Raw genomic sequence first — 22293 nt, forward strand, 5'->3', positions numbered from 1 at the left:
CCCTGTCTTTTCAGGCTGGGGCCTTCAGTGAAATAAATGGGGGTGGGTGACATGGTTGGCAAAGGCTAAGTGCATTAACAGGTCATTATCACACACAGCCATTTGTAAAAAGCTATTTTAAAACTTCAATGGAATAGATGTACTTCTCTTTCTTAGTTAGAATCTTTTTGTAGGTCTATTTTGAAAAGTTGCTACTTATTCTTAGGTGAGAAACTAAAATAAAGAAGACAAGGCAAAAATAAATGATGGGAGCAATGGTGTTATAATTTGTTGAAATTGCAAAGTTTTACTATGCTAATATGATTTTGAAATCATGCCATACTCTGAAAACTATTTAATGATAATTGCTTTAACTTTTCTGCTTGCTGCATGCATTTTCAAAATTTCAACGTCCGATAGTTGATTATATTTGATAATTTCTCTCATTATTGCAAGAATTAATTTGTATTTCTTTAACATGATAGTGTCGGAAAAGTGAAACCATTATGGACTCTGCTTCACTTCACTTATTTCTGTATTGAAATGAATTCTTTGGCAAGTGGACAAGTTAAAAAAAAGTACAATTCAACCCAAATTTCAAATAAATTGGTTTCTGTTGGGGCTGCAGAGAATTGCTGAGATGTTTTTTTTTAGAAACGGTTGACTACTTGGACATTGAAAAGAACAGCTTGTGAATTCAATGTTAGACCTGACTAAAACAAAGTCAGATCTGTGAACAACCCCTTATTTAGACAAAGGCAGTGAGTTAATGCCAACTGGCTCCTTTGGAGCAGGAGAAATAAGGATGAGACACAACCCGGGTTAGTTGGTTGAGGCCAGTAAGAGAGGTAGTCAGCAGAAATAGTCATAGAATCATACAGTGTGGAAACAGGCTCTTCAGCCCAACTTGCCCACACCGGCCTACATGTCCAATCTACACTAATGCCACATGCCTGCATTTGACCCATATCCCTCTAATTCTGTCCTATTTACCTGTCTAAATGTTACTTAGATGTTGTGACAGTACCTGCCTCAACTACCTCCTCTGGCAGCTTGTTCCAAATACCCACCACCCTCTGAATGAAAAAGTTACCCCTCAGGTTCCTATTAAATCTTTTCCCCCCTCACCTTAAACCCAAGTCTTCTGTTTCTCGATTCTCCTACTCTGGGCAAGAGACACTGTGCAGCCACCTGATCTATTCCTCTCATGATTTTGTATACTACTATAAGATCACCCCAAATCCTCTTGCACTCCAAGGAATAGAGTCCTAGCCTGCTCAACCTCTCCCTAAAAATCAGGCCTTTGAATCCTGACAACATCCTCGTAAATCTTCTCTGCATCCCTTCCAGCTTGACAACATCTTTTCTATAAAATGGTGCCCAGAACTGCACACAATAATATAAATGCGGCTTTACCAACGTATCATATAACTGCAACATGACCTCCCAAGATTCTATGCTCAATACTCTGACCGATGAAGGCCAATGAGCCAAAAGCCTTTTTGACCACCCTGTGATGCCACTTTCAACGATCTATATACCTGTACTCCTAGATCCCTCTGCTTTACAACACTCCCCTGAGCCTGTGTAGATCCTGCCCAAGTTAGTCTTGCCAAAATGCAACTCATCACATTTCTCTGTATTCCATCAACCATTCCTCAGCCCACCAGCCCAACAAATCAAGGTCCTGCTGCAATTTTGACAACCATCTTCATTATCTACAATACCACCCACTTTTGGGTCATCTACAAACTTGTGGATTTCCAAACGTTATCTAATGAAGCCCCTGACTAGAAATTGCTAGTCTAACACTGAAACTATCCCTTCCCGCTACCTAATGTCAGGAGGAAAGGTCGCTGTATGTATTTTCAGTACATAAGCTGAACCGATTGTGGGGCTACCTTTGGATATTGATGCTGGGAGTGTCTTTATGAACAGGTGACACTGTAATCTATTCAAGTGCTGAAAACATTGCATTTCTTTGATAGTTCTTGCACATGCTGAAGCAGTTTGTGAAATAGTTCAAGCTGTGCAGCCTGTTAGCACTCCTATAAAGATCACAGTCTTCCTGCACTAAACAAGCAATTAGACTAGCAGTTGGTAGAAGCACTCGACTAAATAATCAACCTGCTTTGCCAACTGCTAAACTTAAGAACTGAGATGCTGTTCATTTTAATTTTCCTCAGTTTTAAATAATTTGCAGCATAGGATGGGTATTATAGCTGAGGTAGTTTTAAATGTTAAAGGGACATCTAGTCCAAGACAAGGTTACACAAAAAAGCTGGAGAAACTCAGCGGGTGCAGCAGCATCTATGGAGCGAAGGAAATAGGCAAAGTTTCGGGCCGAAACCCTTCTTCAGACTGATCGGGGGCGGGGGTGGGTGGGGACAAGAAAGGGAAAAGGAGGAGTAGCCCGAAGGCTGGGGGATGGGAGGAGACAACAGGGGGGCTGAGGAAGGGGAGGAGACAGCAAGGACTAACAAAATTGGGAGAATTCGATGTTCATGCCCCCAAACGGAATATGAGGTGCTGTTCCTCCAATTTCCGGTGCTGCTCGCTGTGGCCATGGAGGAGACCCAGGACAGAGAGGTCGGAGACGGAGTGGGAGGGGGAGTTGAAGTGCTGAGCCACCGGGAGGTCAGCTTGGTTATTGCGGACCGAGCGGAGGTGTTCGGCGAAACGATCGCCCAACCTCCGCTTGGTCTCACCGATATAGATCTGCTGACATCTAGAGCAGCGGACGCAATAGACGAGGTTGGAAGAGATGCAGGTAAACCTCTGTCGCACCTGGAACGATTGCTTGGGTCCTTGAACGGAGTCGAGGGGGGAGGTAAAGGGACAAGTGTTGCATCTCTTGCGGTTGCAAGGGAAAGTGCCCGGGGAGGGGGTGGACCGAGAGGGAAGGGAAGAATTGACAAGGGAGTTATGGAGGGAGCGGTCTTTGCGGAAGGCAGATATGGGGGGAGATGGGAAGATGTGGCGAGTGGTGGGGTCACGTTGGAGGTGGCGAAACTGACGGAGGAGGACTTTTTGTATGTGACGGCTGGTGGGGTGAAAGGTGAGGACTAGGGGGACTCGGCCCTTGTTGCGAGTGCGGGGATGGGGAGAGAGAGCAGTGTTGCGGGGTATGGAAGAGACCCTGGTGCGAGCCTCATTTATGGTGGAGGAGGGGAACCCCCGTTCCCTGAATAGTGAGGACATTTCAGATGTCCTGGTGTGGAACGCCTCATCCGTGGAGCAGATGCGGCGTAGACGGAGGAATTGGGAGTAGGGGATGGAGTCCTTACAGGAAGCAGGGTGGGAAGAAGTGTAGTCCAGATAGCCATGGGAGTCAGTGGGTTTATAGTGTATGTCGGTCAGAAGTCTATCACCTGCAATGGAGATAGTGAGGTCAAGGAATGGTAGGGAAGTGTCGGAAATGGTCCAGGTGTATTTGAGTGCCGGATGGAAGTTAGTGGTGAAGTGGATGAAGTCAGTCAGTTGTGTGCGGGTGCAGGAGGTGGCACCAAAGCAGTCGTCGATGTAGCGGAGGTAGAAGTCGGGGATGGGGCCCTGGTATGTATTGAACAAGGATTGCTCGACGTAACCTACAAATAGGCAGGCATAGCTGGGGCCCATGCGTGTGCCCATAGCTACGCCTTGTATTTGGAGGAAATGGGAGGAGTCGAACGTGAAGTTATTGAGGGTAAGGACCAGCTCCGCTAGGCGGAGGAGAGTGTCAGTGGCTGGGTATGGGTTGCTTCTCTGGTCGAGGAAGAACCGGAGGGCTGTGAGACCATCGTGGTGGGGGATGGAGGTGTAGAGTGATTGGACGTCCATGGTGAAGATGAGGGGGTGAGGGCCTAGAGAATTGAATGCGCGGAGACGACGGAGAGTGTCTGAGGTGTCTTGAACATAGGTAGGGAGGGATTTAACCAAGGGTGATAGGATGGAGTCAAGGTATTTGGAAATGAGTTCGGTGGGGCACGAACAGGCGGAGACAATGGGTCTTCCGGGACAGTCAGGTTTGTGGATTTTGGGGAGAAGGTAAAATCGGGCTGTGCGGGGCTGGGGAACGATGAGGTTGGAGGCTCGGTCGGGTAGGGCATTGGAGTGGATGAAGTTGGTGATGGTGCTGGAGATGGTGGCCTGGTGCTCGTCAGTGGGGTCATGGTCCAGGGGTAAGTAGGAGGAGGTGTCCGATAGTTGGCGCGTGGCCTCGGCTTTGTAGAGATCGGCGCGCCAGACTACCACGGCACCTCCCTTGTCAGCGGGTTTGAGAACCAAATCTGGGTTGTTGCGGAGTGAGTCGATGGCAGAACGTTCATGTGGTGAGAGATTGGAGTGAGACAGGGGAGTGGAGAAGTTGAGGCGGTTGATGTCGCGACGGCAGTTATTGATAAAAAGTTCTAAAGCCGGAAATTGGCCACGAGGGGGGTTCCACGAGGAGGGGGTGCGTTGGAGACGAGTCCAGTCCAAGACAATGTTGCTGAGTTTTAAGCATGCTATTATCGCAACAGTGAGCCAAAGTGCAACAGAGTTCTGGTAATGCATTCTGCAGTGAATCAGAATGGATTGACTGAAGAGGCAATTTCATCTCACGCTGGAAAACTGGCTTCAGTACTGTATTAAATCTTTTAGTAAAACATATAGTGCCATAAAATATTAAACATGCAACAGTATTAATTAACTGATATTATATCTTTCTTGTTCAGATGGCCAATTATCTTGTTACAGTAAATAATTACAAGCATTAACCAACCATTGTCGTTTTGCATTACATGGGATATTCTTGTTCAAAATAAGATCATATTGTGTTTTAGTTCGTCTAATTAAAAATGATTCAAAGTATATTATTTTCAAGGCACTCAGGTAAAATCGTGTAATGTTGATGATGGACTATTTACTGGAGAGAATGGGTTGCCAAAGTTGTGAAATTATGATGTGAACTAGCTAATGGGTTGCGGAGAGTGGCAGAGTAGCTGGTGAGGGGACTGGTTGAAGTAGGACATATTCACAGCTAGCAAATGACTGTTGAAGCCAAGGAGAAGGGCCACAAAGTGGCTCAGGGCAGGTGGGATGAGTAAAGAATGTGAACAAGGTCACTGAATGAAAATGTGGCTGATGAGTAACTAAAAGGCAGGCATTGGAAGGAAGTAGCATCTCTGTCAGGGTCATCTGCCTTTATGTCAATTAGAAACTGCAAAAAAGGATACACATCATGAGAGTCTCTAGATCAGTGTACTTATCCAGTTCATTAAAAGACTAATGCTGAAAGTGACATTGGGAAGGTTGAAAAGAGCAAATAAAGGCACAGTAAATCAACAAAGGGAGAGTTGAAGGCTGTAATGGATGGGAGGTGAGTGCTCTTGAAAAAGTAAATGAAGCATGTTTGTTTGAAAACAGTGAAATGCAGAGGAATAGAATAATATACAAGGTTGAATAGCTTGAGACAAAAAGACATAGTTATTCAGAAGAACAGCATGTATAATCAATAAAGACAAGTATCAGAATTAGACATGGAAATGGTGATTTTTAATAGAAGAGGCTCATTTACTAAATTAGAAACCTGTAGGAAAATTTAATCTAGAAATTCGATGGATGATGCAGTGGCGCAGCAGCAGAGTTGCTGCCTTACAGTGCTAGAGACCTGGGTTTGATCCCGACTATGGGTGCTGTCTGTTTGGAGTTTGCATGTTCGCTCTGTAACCGTGTAGGTCTTCTCCAGGGTTTCCCTCATTCCAAAGACATGCAGGTTAATTGGCCTCTTTAAATTGTCCCTAGTGCCAAGGACAGAACTACTAGGTTGGTCATCTTGGGTCAGCATGCTCAGTGGGCTGCAGGGCATGTTTGCACGTTGCATCTCTAAACTAAACGAAGTATGCTTCAAATATTTAACGTGTGAATTTATTTTATAGGAAAAGAGAAAACAGGCCATCAGACCCAATAAATTTATGATTCACACTTCCTGCCTTATTTCTAAAACTTAATCTGAATATATTATTCTATTTCTTTCTTCAGTATTCACTTTTCATGTAATTGAGTTATGTCTGTGATTTTTAAAACTAGAAATTTATTTGAAAGCCTCATAGTTTCTCATTTTGCAATTTGTTAAAGATTGATTTCACAACCGTGTAGGATAGATTTTCAAGAAACAAAATGTACATTAAATTGCCACTTTGCATTGAAGTAGCATCGGTAACAAATGCATGTTATATGGCTTTACTTATGATGTTCAATGAATTAAAGTGAAATTCAATCCTTCCCTGAAAACAGCTATCATTTCAATCAAAACACAATCTGGCATGTTTTAGAATTCTTCATAAAGTCAAATTACAATTATTGATGAATGAAAATAATTATATTAACAATTAACTGAGAAGAAAACATTTTACTCATTAGGATGGTTTAGTTTTTGATCATCTTCTTGGTTTCACTGAGAGAAGTTAACCCAAAACTGAACTGGATGAAAAAGCAAACCATTAGTTTGTTGCAGAATGGCAATTAGATAGCATGGTTCATTGACATACGATGGAAAAAAAACACATTTTATTTGACTTCTAGCAGATGGCAGCTAATATCCAGCTTGGCGAAAATGGATCAATCAAAATGACTGAAATATTCTTGCTGTCAATGAGTGTGGCTCATCTCCAAAACGTAATGAAATATTTGGCGACTAACACTTGTCCCAAACATAAGCGCAAGGGTCAAAATGTTTTTTTCTTGTGCCCAAATGAAATATTTACCTCATGTTTGATATTTGAAGAACACAGAAACCTGTGAGTGAAAGACTGACTGTTCAGTAGCGAGATTTTGTGGCTCAAATTTTAGTTACATAAATCAATGATCAATGAGAGATACTTACTGTAAATACTTCAATGGGTCATCATAACTTTAGTTACAGAAGATGTATCCACCCTTCAAACACTTTATCTCTCAGGCAAAGGAAGCTCAAGTGTACCATTACTGCTCACAGCAGCAATTGATTTAAAAATTAATGAAGATGCATAAATGCCAAAAGTATGCAATATATCTTCATAAGGGCACTTGAACACTTGCTTTTGGGATTATTTTGATATATTTCTCTGCATTTGTGAATAATCTTGATTTTGTTTTTTTGAGCATAATTATTGCTAAAAGGTTTATAGATATTTTAAATGTGGAAGAAAGCCGTTGCAGTAAATTCAGTACGACTTTATAGCATTCATTTCTCTTATTTGTAATGCAAGGTTGATTTGCAATATCCATCAACAATAATCACAACCTTGCACCAGTGATTCAGTTTACATTTGAATCAAGCTGGCCATGTCCTGAAGCATTTAACTGCCAGACTGGGTTTCTGGTCAAGCGATGAATGAACCAATGCAAGGGATAAACCTGACCATTTTTGCTGTGGCAGATGCTTCTCTCGGTGAGAAGATTGGGAGAATTGACTACTGCTCAGTTGTTATGCAGGCAGAAGCTCTATCTCCTTATCAAGGATAGCCTCCAGTGTGTTGTGTGACACCACGATCATGCTACATGGGAAGATTCAGAACAATTCAATACTGGGTATCCATGAGGCACTGAGGATCATCAGCAGCGGCAACAGCAATGTCCATTATCACAATTGGTCACCTCCTGGCCTGGCATGTCCCTCACCTTACCATTAACATCAAGGAAGGGGAATAAAGGCTGGTTCAGCACCAGGCATACATAAATATTAAGCGCCAACCTAGAGAAGTACCAACACAGGATCTTGTGTTAAACTAAACAGACGCAAATGGCAAATCTGTGTGATCTCACAACTAACAGATCAGATCGTGAACTTGCAGTCAAAATGTAATAAAAAGGAACTGCAGATGCTGGTTTATACCAAAAATGGATTAAAAGTACTGGCCAGGCGGCATCCGTGGAGAACATGGATAGATGACGTATCTAGCCGGGACCCTTCTTCAGACTCATTTGCAGTTCTACTGCATCTGGCCGTGAATGACAGTGGGCAGCTAGTGGAAGACAGAAGCTCTAGTGATATCTAGTGATGAGTGCAGAGCCCGAGATAAGGTGTCTGTTATGGACATGTTTTGTTGTGAACGAATTGCAGTGGATCAAGGCTGTTTGAGAGGCAGGACTTAATGTGTGCCATGACCAACTTCTTGAAACAGTTCACGATGGTGGATGTCAATGCCCTTGGATGATAACCATTAAGGCATGCTACTTTGCTTTTATTTGGCACAGGATGATAGTAGTCTTCTTACAGCAGATGCAAACCTCAGAATCAATTAGGTAAAAGTCCAAGATAACCATTAATACTCCTGGCAGCTAGTCCGCACAGGTCCTGAGGTCACGGTCAGGGTGTCCATGTGGGCCTGTTGGTTTCCAGGGGTTTACTTCCAGGAAAGCCGATCAGACATCCATGATAGTGACCATGGGTACATGTGCACCCAAAGCAATGGGGTAAATTATATATTCCAATGATCTTTTGCTCAAAGCAAGCAAGAAATGCACTCTTTTTGTTGGGTGCAGGTGATTTATTGCCAGCAATACTACCCAACTTCACTTTGTAGCCCATTCTAGCATGCACACCTTAACACAAGCCTTGCCCCTGTAGTTATCCTCGGACCCAAGCTTGGGCTGGAATTCCAATGGCATTTTTAATGGGTTTGTGAAGTTTTAAATAGATTTTCTGCATCGCTCAAGATCGTTTGACTTGGACTTCACTTGGGTATGGACCTCATGGTTCATCATTAGTTTCCGATTGGGGAACACTTCTATTGTCTTCTTGGGCAAGCATTCCTCTGTACACTTACAGACGAAGTCTGTGACGGCCGTGGCATACTCAATTAGGATGGCCGCAGAGTCCTTGAATATGACCCGTCCACTGACTCAAAGCAGTCACAAAGGATCTTTAGACAAGTGGCATAGTGGCATAGCAGTAGAGTTGCTGCCTTACAGCGCCAGAGACCAGAGTTCGATCCTGGCTTCAAGTGCTGACTGTACCGAGTTTGTATGTTCACCCCGTCCGTGTGCTCTGGTTCCTTCCCACATTCCAAAGATGTGCAGGGTTCTACCTTAATTGACTTCTGTAAATTGTCACTAGCGTATAGGTAACGTTGGTCACCTTGGACTCAGTGGGCCGAAGGGGCAGTTTCCATGATGTATCTCTAAACTAAACGAACGAACTAAACTTGACGATGCAGACTCTCACACCACGTGGTTTGATTCTGCTGGGTCCTACTACCACTCCCCCCCCCTCTACAGGGAACCTCAGTGGGGGTTTCACTGGATCGTCCCCTTCCCCTTTTAGCCAAGGTGACCCCAGCTACTACAATAGTCCTCATGCCCCCCTCTCTGAACACCCACCATCCCCCACCAGACATTGACTCGTCCTCCATCTACTCACCTGCCTTCCTCCGACCCCAAACCCCACCCTTGCCGTGTGTTCACCATCCCCCTGACCTCCCTCTTTCTGATACGGCCTGATTTTATCTTCTCCCCAAAATCCACAAACAGTCTGCTTGTTCATGGCCCACCGAATTAATTTCCACAGACTTCAACTCTATCCTATCCCTCCTGGTCCAATTCCTCCCTACCTATGTCCAAGACACCTCACATGCTCTTCGGCACCTCAATGACTTCCGTTTTCTTGGCCCCCACTCCCTCACCTTTACTATGGGTGTCCAGTCACTCTACACCTCCATCCCCGACTAGGGGGGGGTCTTAAAGCCCTCCGTTTCTTCCTCAACCGCAGACCCAGCCAATTTCCACCCTTCCCCGCCTAGCAGAGCTGGTCCTTACCCTCAACAACTTCTCCTTTGACTCCTCCCACTTCCTCCAAATCCAAAGCGGCTATGGGCACTCGCATGGGCCCTAGCTATACCTGCCTCTTTGTAGAGGATGTCGAACAACCCCTGTTCCAGGAGTACACTGGCCCTATTCCTGAACTCTACTTCGGCTACATTGACGACTGCATTGGTGCTACCTCCTGCACCCATGTAGAACTCACTGACTTCATCAACTTCACCACTAATTTCCATCCTGCACTCAAATTCACTTGGACCATCTTTGACATCTCCCTACTGTTTCTATATCTCACCGTCTCCATCACAGTAAACAGACTATTGACTGACATCTACTATAAACCTACTGATTCCCATAGCTATCTTGACTACACTTCTTCCCACCCTGCTTCCTGTAAAGATTCTACCCCTTACTCCCAATTCCTCCGTCTATGCCATATCTGCGCCCAGGAAGAGGTGTTCCTACCAGAGCATCGGAGATGTCCTCATTATTTAGGGAACGGGGGTTCCCCTCTTCCATTATAGATGAGGCTCTCACTAGGGTCTCCTCGATATCCCGCAGCTCCCCCTCCCCCCATTCATAACAAGGACAGTGTCTCCCTTGCCCTCACCTTCCACCCCATCAGCTGTCGTATACAGCATATAATCCTCCAACATTTTCGCCACCAACTACTGGCCACATCTTCCCATCTCCACCCCTTTCTGCTTTCCACAGAGATCATTCCCTCCGTAACTCCCTGGTCAACTCGTCATTCCCACACAAACCACCCTTTCCCCAGGTACTTTTCCCTGCAGCCGCAGGAGATGCAACACCTGTCCCTTTACCTCCCCCCTCGACTGCATCCAAGGACCTAAACAGTCTTTCCAGGTGAGGCAGAGATTCACTTGCAACTCCTCCAACCTCATCTACTGTATCCGCTGTTCCAGGTGTCAACTTCTCTACTTCAGCGAGACCAAGCGCAGGCTCGGCGATAGTTTTGCTGAACACCTCCGCTCAGTCCGTCTTAACCTATCTGATCTCCCAGTGGCCCAGCACTTCAACTCCCCCTCTCATTCCCAATCTGACCTTTCTGTTCTGGGCCTCCTCCATTGTCAGAGTGAGGCCCAGCGCAAATTGGGGGAACAGCACCTCATATTTCGCTTGGGAAGTTTACACCCCAGCGGTATGAATATTGACTTCTATAACTTCAGATAGCCCTTGCTTTCTCTCTCCTTCCCGTTCCTAGTTCTCCCACTAGTCTTATTGTCTCTGCCTATTTTCAATCTTTGTCCCGCCCCCTCCCCTGACATCAGTCTGAAGAAGGGTCTCGACCCAAAATATCGCCCATTCCTTCTCTCAATAGATGCTGCCTCACTCGCTGAGTTACTCCAGCATTTTGGGTCTAGGCACAGTACGACTTTCTATACTGGAGCTGCCTACTTCCTTTTCTTCTTGTAAGCGGTGGATAGAAGTACAACCAGGTGTTTAGATTTTGTCAAAATGCGGTCAGGGAATGGAGCGATAGACGTCTTTAATGGTTCCAGAACAAGGGGTCATAGTTTAAGGATAAGGGGGAAATCTTTTAGGACCGAGATGAGGAAAACTTTTTTCACAGAGTGGTGAATCTCTGGAATTCTCTGCCGCAGAAGGTAGTTGAGGCCAGTTCATTGGCTATATTTAAGAGGGAGTTAGATGTGGCCCTTGTGGCTAAAGGGATCAGGGGGTATGGAGAGAAGGCAGGAACAGGATACTGAGTTGGATGATCAGCCATGATCATATTGAATGGCGGTGCAGGCTCGAAGGGCCGAATGGCCTACTGCACCTATTTTCTATGTTTCTATGTTTCTATGTTGTGCAGCTGCTGTGGTCAAGTGAGTTTGGGCCTCTAGTGGGACAGGAGAAATGTTGATATTTTGAGATTAGTCTGGTTGAAATTCCCAGCTATTATAAATAAGGCCAGGGTTTAGTTCATTGCAAGTATCAATAGCAGTGTATACTTCATTCAGCGTATGCTAAGCAACAGCATGGGGTGGGATTTTGACTGCTGTCAAGATAGCCAAAGTGAATTCTCACTGCAGGTGATCGCGAAGGCACTTCACTATCACATATATTCCAGTTCTAAGGAGCAGGAGCTTGTCAGGGCTGCCAGTACCCTGTCTAGCTTTTGATTAGTACGGGTGTCAGGGGTTATGGGGAGATGGCAGGAGGAAGGGGTTGAGAGGGAAAGATGGATCAGCCATGATTGAATGGCATAGTAGAGTTGATGGGCCGAATGGCTTAATTCAGCTCATTCCATTTATGAACATATAAATTACTGAAAGATAAGCATGGGGTAGTGTGAGATAGCCTGAATAAGTGCAGATCCAACAACACTCAAAAAACTTAACACCCACTCAACAAAGTCTGCTTGATTGCCACGACCCCAAAACATTATTTCACCCCCTCACAAGCACTCCATGGCCACCATAAACCATCTACGCACATCACACAGGGAGAAAGTTCATGGTAAATTTTTACTCTTGCACTGCTGAACACAAATCCAAATTTCAATCTGCATTATTACGATGATATTGAGACAGGAGATTCCACGAACAAACTTACTGGAGGGCAAAAATAATTTTCACAATGGTAAATGATACTATAATTTGTGAAACATTCTCAAATATGTTATTGTTCAATTTTTGAAAAAGTGAGACAAAGCCAACATTTTTCTTGCTGCTCACTGAAACCTGGAATATTGTTCGCAAGGATGTGCAATAAAAATTAAAATTCAATCCGATACCATCCACTATAATGTGTTACAGCACTTACTTATAACAAATGTAAAGCACTTTGGCCAACGAGAGTTGTTTTTTAAATGTGCTATATAAATAAATGTGACTTGACTTGACTTGACTTACTTATCTCCCACTATTCCCAGGTTGATGGTTGGGTATCCATGTTCCTGAATTGTTGCCAGAAGGGTTGATCGATTGCTGTCCCGAATTTTCCCAGGTGTTAGTTCGTCCTCGGGGTTCAGCAGCTATGAGAGGAAAACCACCAGCACTTCACTTAGCGCAATGAATTGAGAAGATCAAAAATACTGGGTAAACCTTTCTTTGTAGAAATTCAGAAACTAAGGAGGATTACCAGATTGTCTGAAATGTAAACAGTAACTTCTCCTCCAATGTATAATAAACCCAAACCCAAACCCAGCACATGATGATGACGGGATAATTATTTGGAGGAATTAAGCCATTGCCAGTGGAGGCCACAATAGCTTAAAGCTGTGTAAGATATTAAAATGCTTTTGAACACCATTAATATTTAGTTGCAGTCTTTTTATTATACATTATTAATGTATTAAAATATGCAAATTAAAAACATTTACTGCAAATACAAAGAATTTTAACTAATATTCTGCCTTTTCTTCCTTGCAGCAAGTCTCAATGCCTTTTTATCTTGCACCAGTCAACAAAAACACTATACGTGATTACAATCAAGCCATCCACGGTATACAGATGGCACCCGGACGTGGCGCCGACGGACGAGAAGCTGAAGCAAAGAAGTCGAAACCAAAGAACCAAGTGGAAACGAGGCCGAAACGCCTACTAACCGAAAGAGTACAAAGACAAAACGCCTACTAACCGAAAGGATGGGACGACTAAATGCAAACTAACCGAAAGGGCGGGACGCCTAAAAGACAACTAACCAAAAAGCTGCGTCGCCTAAAAGCAAACTCACCGAATGGCCGCTCTGTCAAAACACCACCTACCCGAAAGGCGGTGTTGCCTACAAGCCAATGGACCGACTGCCGCTCAACATTTCAGGTCGAGACTTTTTCAGACTCAGTCTTCAGGTCTCCCCAGAATGAGAGAATGGTCTCGACACGAAACGTCACCCATTCCTTCTCTCCAGATGCTGCCTGTTCAGCTGAGTTACACCAGCATTTTGTGTCTATCTTAGGTGTGACAAGTTGTCTCATTTCATCGGCTTCGTGTATTGCGCGCCGAGAAGAGACGCTTTACATGCCGCTTGCATCTATTCTAACAAGTGCGCTCAAATTGAAATCTCACATCTTTGCGAGGGAGGAATGGAATGGATGTGACCACCGGCTAAAGCAAAGGCAGTTAGGACAGGGAAATAATGCCACCAGTTAATTAACAAGGTTTCTGAATGTAAGAATGATTTATACACGTAACATTTTTGTTTTTAAATCAATGTAGCTCTGTTTTGATTTTTAATGCCCAGTTAAAACCCCGTCCCATGGGAAGGGCTTGCGGCAGCTGGTTTCATAGTGCCTTCATGGTTGGTAGGTGCTGCATTTTCACATGGACCGCTGCCAGTTTTCTCAACTTCCATAGCCGCTCTGCATAAGTGGGGGAGAGAGTGAAGGGGGGGGGAGAGAGAGAGAGGGGGGGAGAGAGAGAGAGGGGAGAGAGAGAGAGAGGGGAGAGAGAGAGAAGGGAGAGAGAGAGAAGGGAGAGAGAAGGAGAGAGAGAGGAGGGAGAGAGAGGAGGGAGAGAGAGAGGAGGAGAGAGAGAAGGGAGAGAGAGAGAGAGGGGAGAGAGAGGAGAGAGAGAGAGAGAGGGAGAAGGGAGAGAGAGAAGAGAGAGAGAGGGGAAGAGGGAGGAGGGGGAGAGAGAGGAGGAGAGAGAGAAGGGGGAGAGAGAGAGAAGGGAGAGAGGGGGGTGGAGAGAGGGGGAGGGGGAGAGGATCAGGAGAGAGAGAAGGGGGAGAGAGAGAAGAGGGGAGACAGAAGGGGGAGACGGGAGCATGGGGGTCACTTTCCCACTCAAGCCATAGGTGACTGGGCAATCTGAACCCAAGCACCAAGTTGTAAGCGGCCGGAGGTGCGCATCCCTCGGGACAGCCCCCACTCTCCCACAGCCACCCTCTGCGGGCTGTGGGTCTGGTGAGGCGGAGATGTGGGACTATCCCTCCACAGTGATGTGATGGGACGCGGGGGTCTGGACCAATCGCTGAAGTCCCGCCCCCCGGCAACGTCATGTCCGTTATTGGACTTTTCTGTTGAACGACAATCGGTTTGTTGGCTTGTAGGTGACGCTGTCTTTCGGGTAGGTGGCATTTCGACAGAGCGGCCATTCGGTTAGTTTGCTTTCAGGCGACGCAACTTTTCGGTTGTACACAAAAATGCTGGAGAAACTCAGCGGGTGCAGGAGCATCTATGGAGCGAAGGAAATAGGCGACGTTTCGGGCCGAAACCCTTCTTCAGACTGATTGTTTGAACGACAATCGGTTCGTTGGCTTTTAGGTGTCCCACCCTTTCGGTTAGTTGGCATTTCGTCTTCGTACTCTTTCGGTGTTTTGGCATTTCGGCCTTGTTTCCATTTGGTTCTTTGGCTTCGACTTCTTTGCTTCAGCTTCTCGTCCATCGGCGCCACATCCACACACGATACAAGATACAGAATAAAGGGTTTACATTTACAGTACATTCAGAAAGTATTCAGACCCATTCACTTTTTCCACATTTTGTTATATTACAGCCTTATTCTAAAATGGATTAAATTCATTTTTTTAAATCATCAATCTACACACAGTACCCTATAATAAAAAGCAAAAAACAGGTGATTAGAAATGTTTGCAAAGGAATTAAAAAGAAATAACTGAAATATCATATTTACATAAGTATTCAGACCCTTTACTCAATACTTTGTTAAGGCACCTTTGACAGCGATTGCAGCCTCTTCTTGGCTATGACGCTACAAGCTTGACACACCCATATTTGGGTAATTTCTCCCACTCTTCTCCCATTCTTCTCAAGCTCTGTCATGTTGGATGGGGAGCATCGATGTGCAGCTATTTTCAGGTCTCTCCAGAGATGTTCGATCGGGTTCAAGTCCAGGCTCTGGCTAGGCCACTCAAAGACGTTCACAGACTTGACATGAAGCCACTCCTGCGTTGTCTTGGCTGTGTACTTGGGGTCGTTGTCCTGTTAGAAGGTGAACCTCCGCCCCAGTCTGAGATCCAGGGGAGCAGGTTTTCATCAAGGATCTCTCTGTACTTTGCTCAGTTCATCTTTCCCTCGATCCTGACTAGTCTCCCAGTTCCTGCTGCTGAAAAACATCCCCAGAGCATGGTGCTGCCACCACCATGCTTCATTGTAGGTATGGTATTGGCCAGGTGATGAGCGGTGCCTGGTTTCCTCCAGACATGACGCTTTGCATTCAGGCCAAAGAGTTCAATCTTGGTTTCATCAGACCAGAGAATCTTGTTTCTCATGGTCTGAGAGTCCTTTAGGTGCCTTTTGGCAAACTCCAAGCGGGCTGTCATGTGCCTTTTACTGAGGAGTGACTTCCATCTGGCCACTCTACCATAAAGGCCTGATTGGTGGAGTGCTGCAGATATAGTTGTCCTTCTGGGTGGTTCTCCCATCTCCACAGAGGAACTCTGCAGCTCTGTCAGAGTGACCATCGGGTTCTTGCTCACCTCCCTGACCAAGGCCCTTCTCCCCCGATTGCTCAGTTTGGCCGGACTATGAAGAGTCCTGGTGGTTCCAAAGTAGTTCCATTTAAGAAGGATGGAGGCCACTGTGAGTGTCATAGCAAAGGGTTATTTATTTTTAATTACATTGCAAAAATTTCTAAACACCTGTTTCCGCTTCTTCATTCTGGATTATTGTGTGTTGATTGATGATAAAAAAAAAATTGAATCCATTTTAAAACAAGGCTGTAACGTAACAAAATGTGGAAAACGTGAAGGGGTCTGAATACTTTCTGAATGCACTGCAGTGCAAGATAAAATCATATAGAGTCGGTTGAAGAAAGTATAAAGTCCATTAAAGATAGTGTCTATCCCAACACAGGATCTGAAAGATTCAGAATTTCTATTTCATGTGGAGTCCAACAATGGACAGACCTCACAGCTTTGCTGTCAAAAATCATTCAGTAGGTTTGACTTTCCTTTCCCAAGTGTTTTCATTTACCAGCAAGATCTGCTCCCTTATCTTTAACCACAAACCCCCATCAGCAAGAGCAATATTCCTCAAAGATAAAGTAACTGATCAATGATTAAAAATGACATTTTGAAATAACTCCCATCATGCAACATTATACATACAGTGCCCTCCATAATGTTTGTAACAAAGACCCATCGTTTATTTATTTGCCTCTGTACTCTACAATTTGAGATTTGTAATAGAAAAAAATGACATGTGGTTAAAGTGCACATTGTCTGATTTAAATAAAGGCCATTTTTATACATTTTGGTTTCACCATGTATAAATTACAGCTGTGTTTATACATAGTCCCCCCATTTCAGGGCACCATAATGTTTGGGACACAGCAATGTCATGTGAATGAAAGTAGTCATGTTTAGTATTTTGTTGCATATTCTTTGCATGCAATGACTGCTTGAAGCCTGCGATTCATGGACATCACCAGTTGCTGGGTGTCTTCTCTGGTGATGCTTTGCCAGGCCTGTATTGCAGCCATCTTTAGCTTATGCTTGTTTTGGGGGCTAGTCCCCTTCAGTTTTCTCCAGCACATAAAAGGCATGCTCAATTGGGTTCAGATCGGGTGATTGACTTCACCACTCAAGAATTGACCATTTTTTTAGCAGTGAAAAACTCCTTTGTTGCTTTAGCAGTATGTTTGGGATCATTGTCTTGCTGTAGAATGAACCGCCGGCCAATGAGTTTTGAGACATTTGATTGAACTTGAGCAGATAGGATGTGTCCCTACACTTCAGATTTCATTAAGCTACTGCCATCAGCAGTTGTATCATCAATGAAGATAAGTGAGCCAGTACCTTCAGCAGTCATACATGCCCAGGCCATAACACCCCCACCACCGTGTTTCACAGATGATGTGGTATGCTTTGGATCTTGGGCAGTTCCTCCTCTCCTCCATACTTTGCTCTTGCCATCACTCTGATATAAGTTAATCTTCATCTCATCTGTCCACAAGACCTTTTTCCAGAGCTGTGGTTGCTCATTTAAGTACTTCTTGGCAAACTGTAACCCGGCCATCCTATTTTTGCGGCTTTGTCGGACAGGTGTTTGGGGATTTTTCTTTATTATAGAGAGAATTCTTCTGTCATCGGCTGTGGAGGTATTCCTTGGCCTGCCAGTCCTTTTGCGATTAGTAAGCTCACCAGTGTTCTCTTTCTTATTAATGATGCTCCAAACAGTTGATTTTGGTAAGTCTAACGTTTGGCTGATGTCTCCAACAGTTTTATTCTTGTTTCTCCGTCTCATAATGGCTTCTCTGACTTTCATTGGCACAACTTTGAACTTCATGTTGATAAACTGCAATAAAAATTTCCAAAGGTGATGGAAAGAGTGGAGGAAAGACTAGGTGCTGAGAGCTCTCTTATACCTGCATTTAGGAGGCAATTAAACACACCTGAGCAATTACAAACACCTGTGAAGCCATGTGTCCCAAATGTTATGGTGCCCTGAAACGGGGGGGGGGGGATATGACTATGTATAAGCACAGCTGTAATTTTCACATGGTGAAACCAAAATGTATATAAATGGCCTTTTTAAAAAATAAAATCTGACAGTGTGCACTTTAACCTTGTGATTTTTTTTCTATTACAAATCTCTAATTGTGGAGGACAGAGACAAATAAATAATTGATGGGACTTTGGCCCAAACATTATGGAGGGCACTGTACCAACCAACAGAGAGATTTTGAAAGGAATTATCCATAGTGCTGTCAAGTCATGACTGCTCCTACCCTGCTCAAGAATGCTCCTTTAGTTTTTTCAAGACCAACTCCATTAGAAATTGAGATCAAAGTAGGCTTTGAAATCAAGGTGAAATTCAGCTGAGTGTGACACTAAGATGCTCTGTTCAGAGGGGTTCTGAGAAAATAAGCTCAGTGGCTGCAGTCATACGTGATGCAATGGCTTTATCAGCTGCTTCATTAATTACTTTCCTCCCATTACAAAGTCAGAAGTGGAAATGTTTGCAGATAATTTTAGAGAGTTAATCTCCATTCACAATAATGAGGAATGTATCCTTGCATACAGAGAGATCTGTACAATATTTGATCTTGGGGTGATTCGTGATAAGTAGTATTCTGCCACACACAAATAGCAAACAATGAGAATTTCTAACAAAAGGGACTCTTATCATATCCTCTTAACATTCAATGACTGTTCATCATCAACTTCTCCAGCATCAAAATCCTAGGATGTGCAGTACCACTGACCAGAAATGAATTGAATCAGTCATTTAATACTGCAACCACCATGGCAGATCAGGGATTGGTATTCTATATTTTTTTCATTCCACTGAATGTGAAGTGTGAAGTAATACTTGCCATTTGTGAATTGAATTCTGATTTTTCTTTTAAATCTGCGTACCTCACAAAAGTTTGAAAAAATGCTAACCCACAGGGCTACTCATAAAAAAGATGTGTTTTCTCATTTTTATGTCTTCTATTCATGTCTATTTTATTATCACTTTTATTTGATGAATGCCTGGTTTTACCACAATCTCCTGCATGTTTAATTGAAAACAGAGCAATGAAAACATTTAGATCTATTTTCTTGTTTTGTTTGAAATAAAGACAGTGTCAGAGCATTTAGTAGTAATTAAGTACAATCTCTCAGCAGTTTTACAACGCATCCTGAAACACTGATCATGAGAAAATGTTAAATACTGCTGCAACAGATGCAGATGTTTCTAAAGAGGACACAGATGAGAAAAAATCACACTGCTGTCATAAATTTGATCCAGTCATGCTAAAAATAGCTGCAATAATTTCACCCACTATAATAAAATGGGTAAATTGCAGCATTAGCCGAAATCGTAGCATCTGGCTCAGTAAACTGATCAGTGCAATTTTACTTGATTATTTTGGATAAAATGCAAATAATTCTCCTTTATTGTTTTAACACATATTCCTGATCATGACGCAAACTCAGTTTCTTCATACTCAAAGGCATTAAAACTCACCTCATTTCCTGTGGACATCACTGCAACCACAGGAAACTTGTGGACTTCAACTTCAGTAACCCCGACAGTTGCTAGAAGGCCAATTTCAGAAGGCCCCATGTGAGTACCTTTTGCCAGAACACATTCTCCTCTCTTGATGTCATGGCCTATTGGTCTAATGAAAAAGAGAAAAAAAAAATCATTACATTCCAAAAGTGATTTGCCCAAACCCAATCTTACCACACCCGTGGGCATTACCCGATGTCCATCTCATGATCTATTTGCCATTCTTTGTGAATCCATGATTATGCACTGAGAGTTAGATACTTCTTTGTGCATGTTACTTGTACAAGGCCTGATCTACTCTGCATTGATAAAAGGGGCCCATCGCACTCCACCGATAAAATTTGCAAATATTTTTGACTTTTAATTCAGCAGTGTCTCCTTCGTCATGTCCTTATTGATGTGTTGATCTTGTCACCATCCTGTAACCTAATGTCTCACGCTCTGGAATGGAAATCCTGGGTTGGTTCCTGCATAGCCAAGAATCAATGCATTTAAAAACCTCCGTAATGCCTGAAGGGGCTGTCCCACTGCGGCGACCTAATCCGCGAGTTAAGAAGAGTGTCTTTGACCTTCAAGCTCGAGGGCACTCGCCTGGAAAACCTCGAGCTGGATCGACCGTCAGCGTTGAAACCGCGAGCTGGATCGACCGACCGCGCGCGCGCGCATCTACCGACTGTGCACGCACACACACACGCACAAACACACAAACACACACACACACACACAAATACACACACACACACACACACACACAAACACACAAACACATCGCAAAGGCGGGTGCTAGGGAAAGTGGGGGAGCGCTGTCTGAAATTCAGACCTGCGATGAATAGGAAAGTAAAAGACGGCTGCACATTGTACTGTGTCCATTAGAGAGTGGGGAGGGGGGGGGGGGGAGAGAAGGGAAGAGAAGAGAGGGGAGAGAAGCGAGAAGGGAGGGAGAAGGGGCGAGAAGGGAGGGAGAAGGGGCAAGAAGGGAGGGAGAGGGAGGGGGAGGGAGAAGGAGTGGAGACACTTTTAAGAAGTGTAATAAAGTTTAGCGGGCATTTTACCTACCGGTCGGCTTTCCTTGGTCCTGAAAGCTCCAATGAGCCAATCAAAATGCCTGGTCAGCGAAGGAGATTGCCTACGGCTGCCCTCGACTGCCTGTAACTAAATAGCGACCCCACTCCACTGCACTACGAGTTCAAAAGAACCAGATTTTACTCACGGAAACTTTTTCAACATGCTGAAAAATGTTCCACGACCTAGCTGAGGCCGCGAGTATGCGGGAACTTCCCTCGAGCATGAAGGAGATTTCCAGTGACCTCATAGGACCTCCTAGGACCACGTGTCGACCATGCTGCGAGTTTGAGTCAAGGGCAAAGATCGTCGCAGTGGGACAGTCCCTTAATTCTTTGATTAACATTGTTGTTTTATCTTTAGACTTATTTGCCTGTTTCCTAAGTGCCTACAAAAAAAATCTTTTGTCTCCATTAATATTGCAACATTTTCTTACAGTCTTCTTAATTGCCATGACTTAAGAAACATGATAAAAGTTTTTTTTGTCATTTGTTCTAGCATTTTAGTATCTTAAGGTGTGGGGGGTGGTATTTTAAAGGACCTCAGGGAAAACATTTTTCTTTCAGAGAATGGTATATATATGATATGGACCAGGCACAGGCAAGTGGGTCTAGATCGGTTAGGCAACTTGGTTGGCAAAGATATTTTGGGCAAAAGGGTTCGTTTCCATGCTCTGTAGCTCTACGCCTCACATGGTTTGTGTGTGGTAAAATTAGAACTTTCTCAAATCCATCCACTGCCACTGAGAACCAAAGTCATTTTGGTTCAAGCTTCATCTGAATCCCTCTCTTCTACAAGCCTACATCATGGCAGCTTGTGTAGGAACCCCTTTTTTCATTTGCAGACATTTTACCACAAACCACCTGCTGCATTCCAAAATCATTTATTAGGATAATAATATGCCACGTGCCACATGACTTCATATTCTGTAGTTTAGTTTAGCTTAGAGATACAGCGTGGAAACAGGCCCTTCGGCTCACCAAGTCCCTGCCGACCAGCGATCAGCGTACACTAACATTATCATAGAAACATAGAAAATAGGTGGAGTAGGCCGTTCGGCCCTTCGAGCCTGCACCGCCATTCAATATGATGATGGCTGATCATCCAACTCAGTATCCCATCCCTGCCTTCTCTCCATACCCCCTGATCCCTTTAGCCACAAGGGCCACATCTAACTCCCTCTTAGATATAGCTATATCCTACTCACTAAGGATAACTTACAATTTAATGTAAGTTACAAACCAAAGCCAATCAACCTACAAACCTGTACGTCTTTGGTGTGGGAGGAAACTGGAGTACCCGGATAAAAACCCATGCGATCACGTGGAGAACACACACGCTTCATACAGAAAGCATCTGCAATCAGGATCAAACCCGGCAGAAAATCTACCACTGTGTCATTGGCCACCCACCCACCCACCCAGACCCCCTCCCTCCCCACCCCACCAGCGGATCTGCAGTTGCAAGTGAAATTTTGTTCTTAAACTGGACCAAAAAAAAAACTTGAAGTGCTGGAGTAGCTGAATGGGTCAGACATCATCTTTGGAGGGTATGGGTCGGTG

General features: G+C 44.2%; 1 protein-coding gene across 6 annotated transcripts in view; it reads right to left on the minus strand.

Moving 5' to 3' along the window:
* Positions 1 to 22293, minus strand: part of LOC129700352 (gephyrin) — a 459263-nt gene that overhangs the window by 50990 nt on the left and 385980 nt on the right. For all 6 annotated transcript variants that reach the window (XM_055640758.1, XM_055640759.1, XM_055640762.1 and 3 more), the window contains 2 exons: positions 19625 to 19778; positions 12618 to 12739 (listed from right to left, as the gene is read on the minus strand). In XM_055640758.1, coding sequence (XP_055496733.1) covers positions 12618 to 12739; positions 19625 to 19778 — 276 coding nt within the window. The remainder of the gene's footprint in view (positions 1 to 12617; positions 12740 to 19624; positions 19779 to 22293) is intronic.

This window comes from Leucoraja erinacea, chromosome 9 (assembly GCF_028641065.1).
Source record: "Leucoraja erinacea ecotype New England chromosome 9, Leri_hhj_1, whole genome shotgun sequence".
Lineage (NCBI taxonomy): Eukaryota > Metazoa > Chordata > Chondrichthyes > Rajiformes > Rajidae > Leucoraja > Leucoraja erinaceus.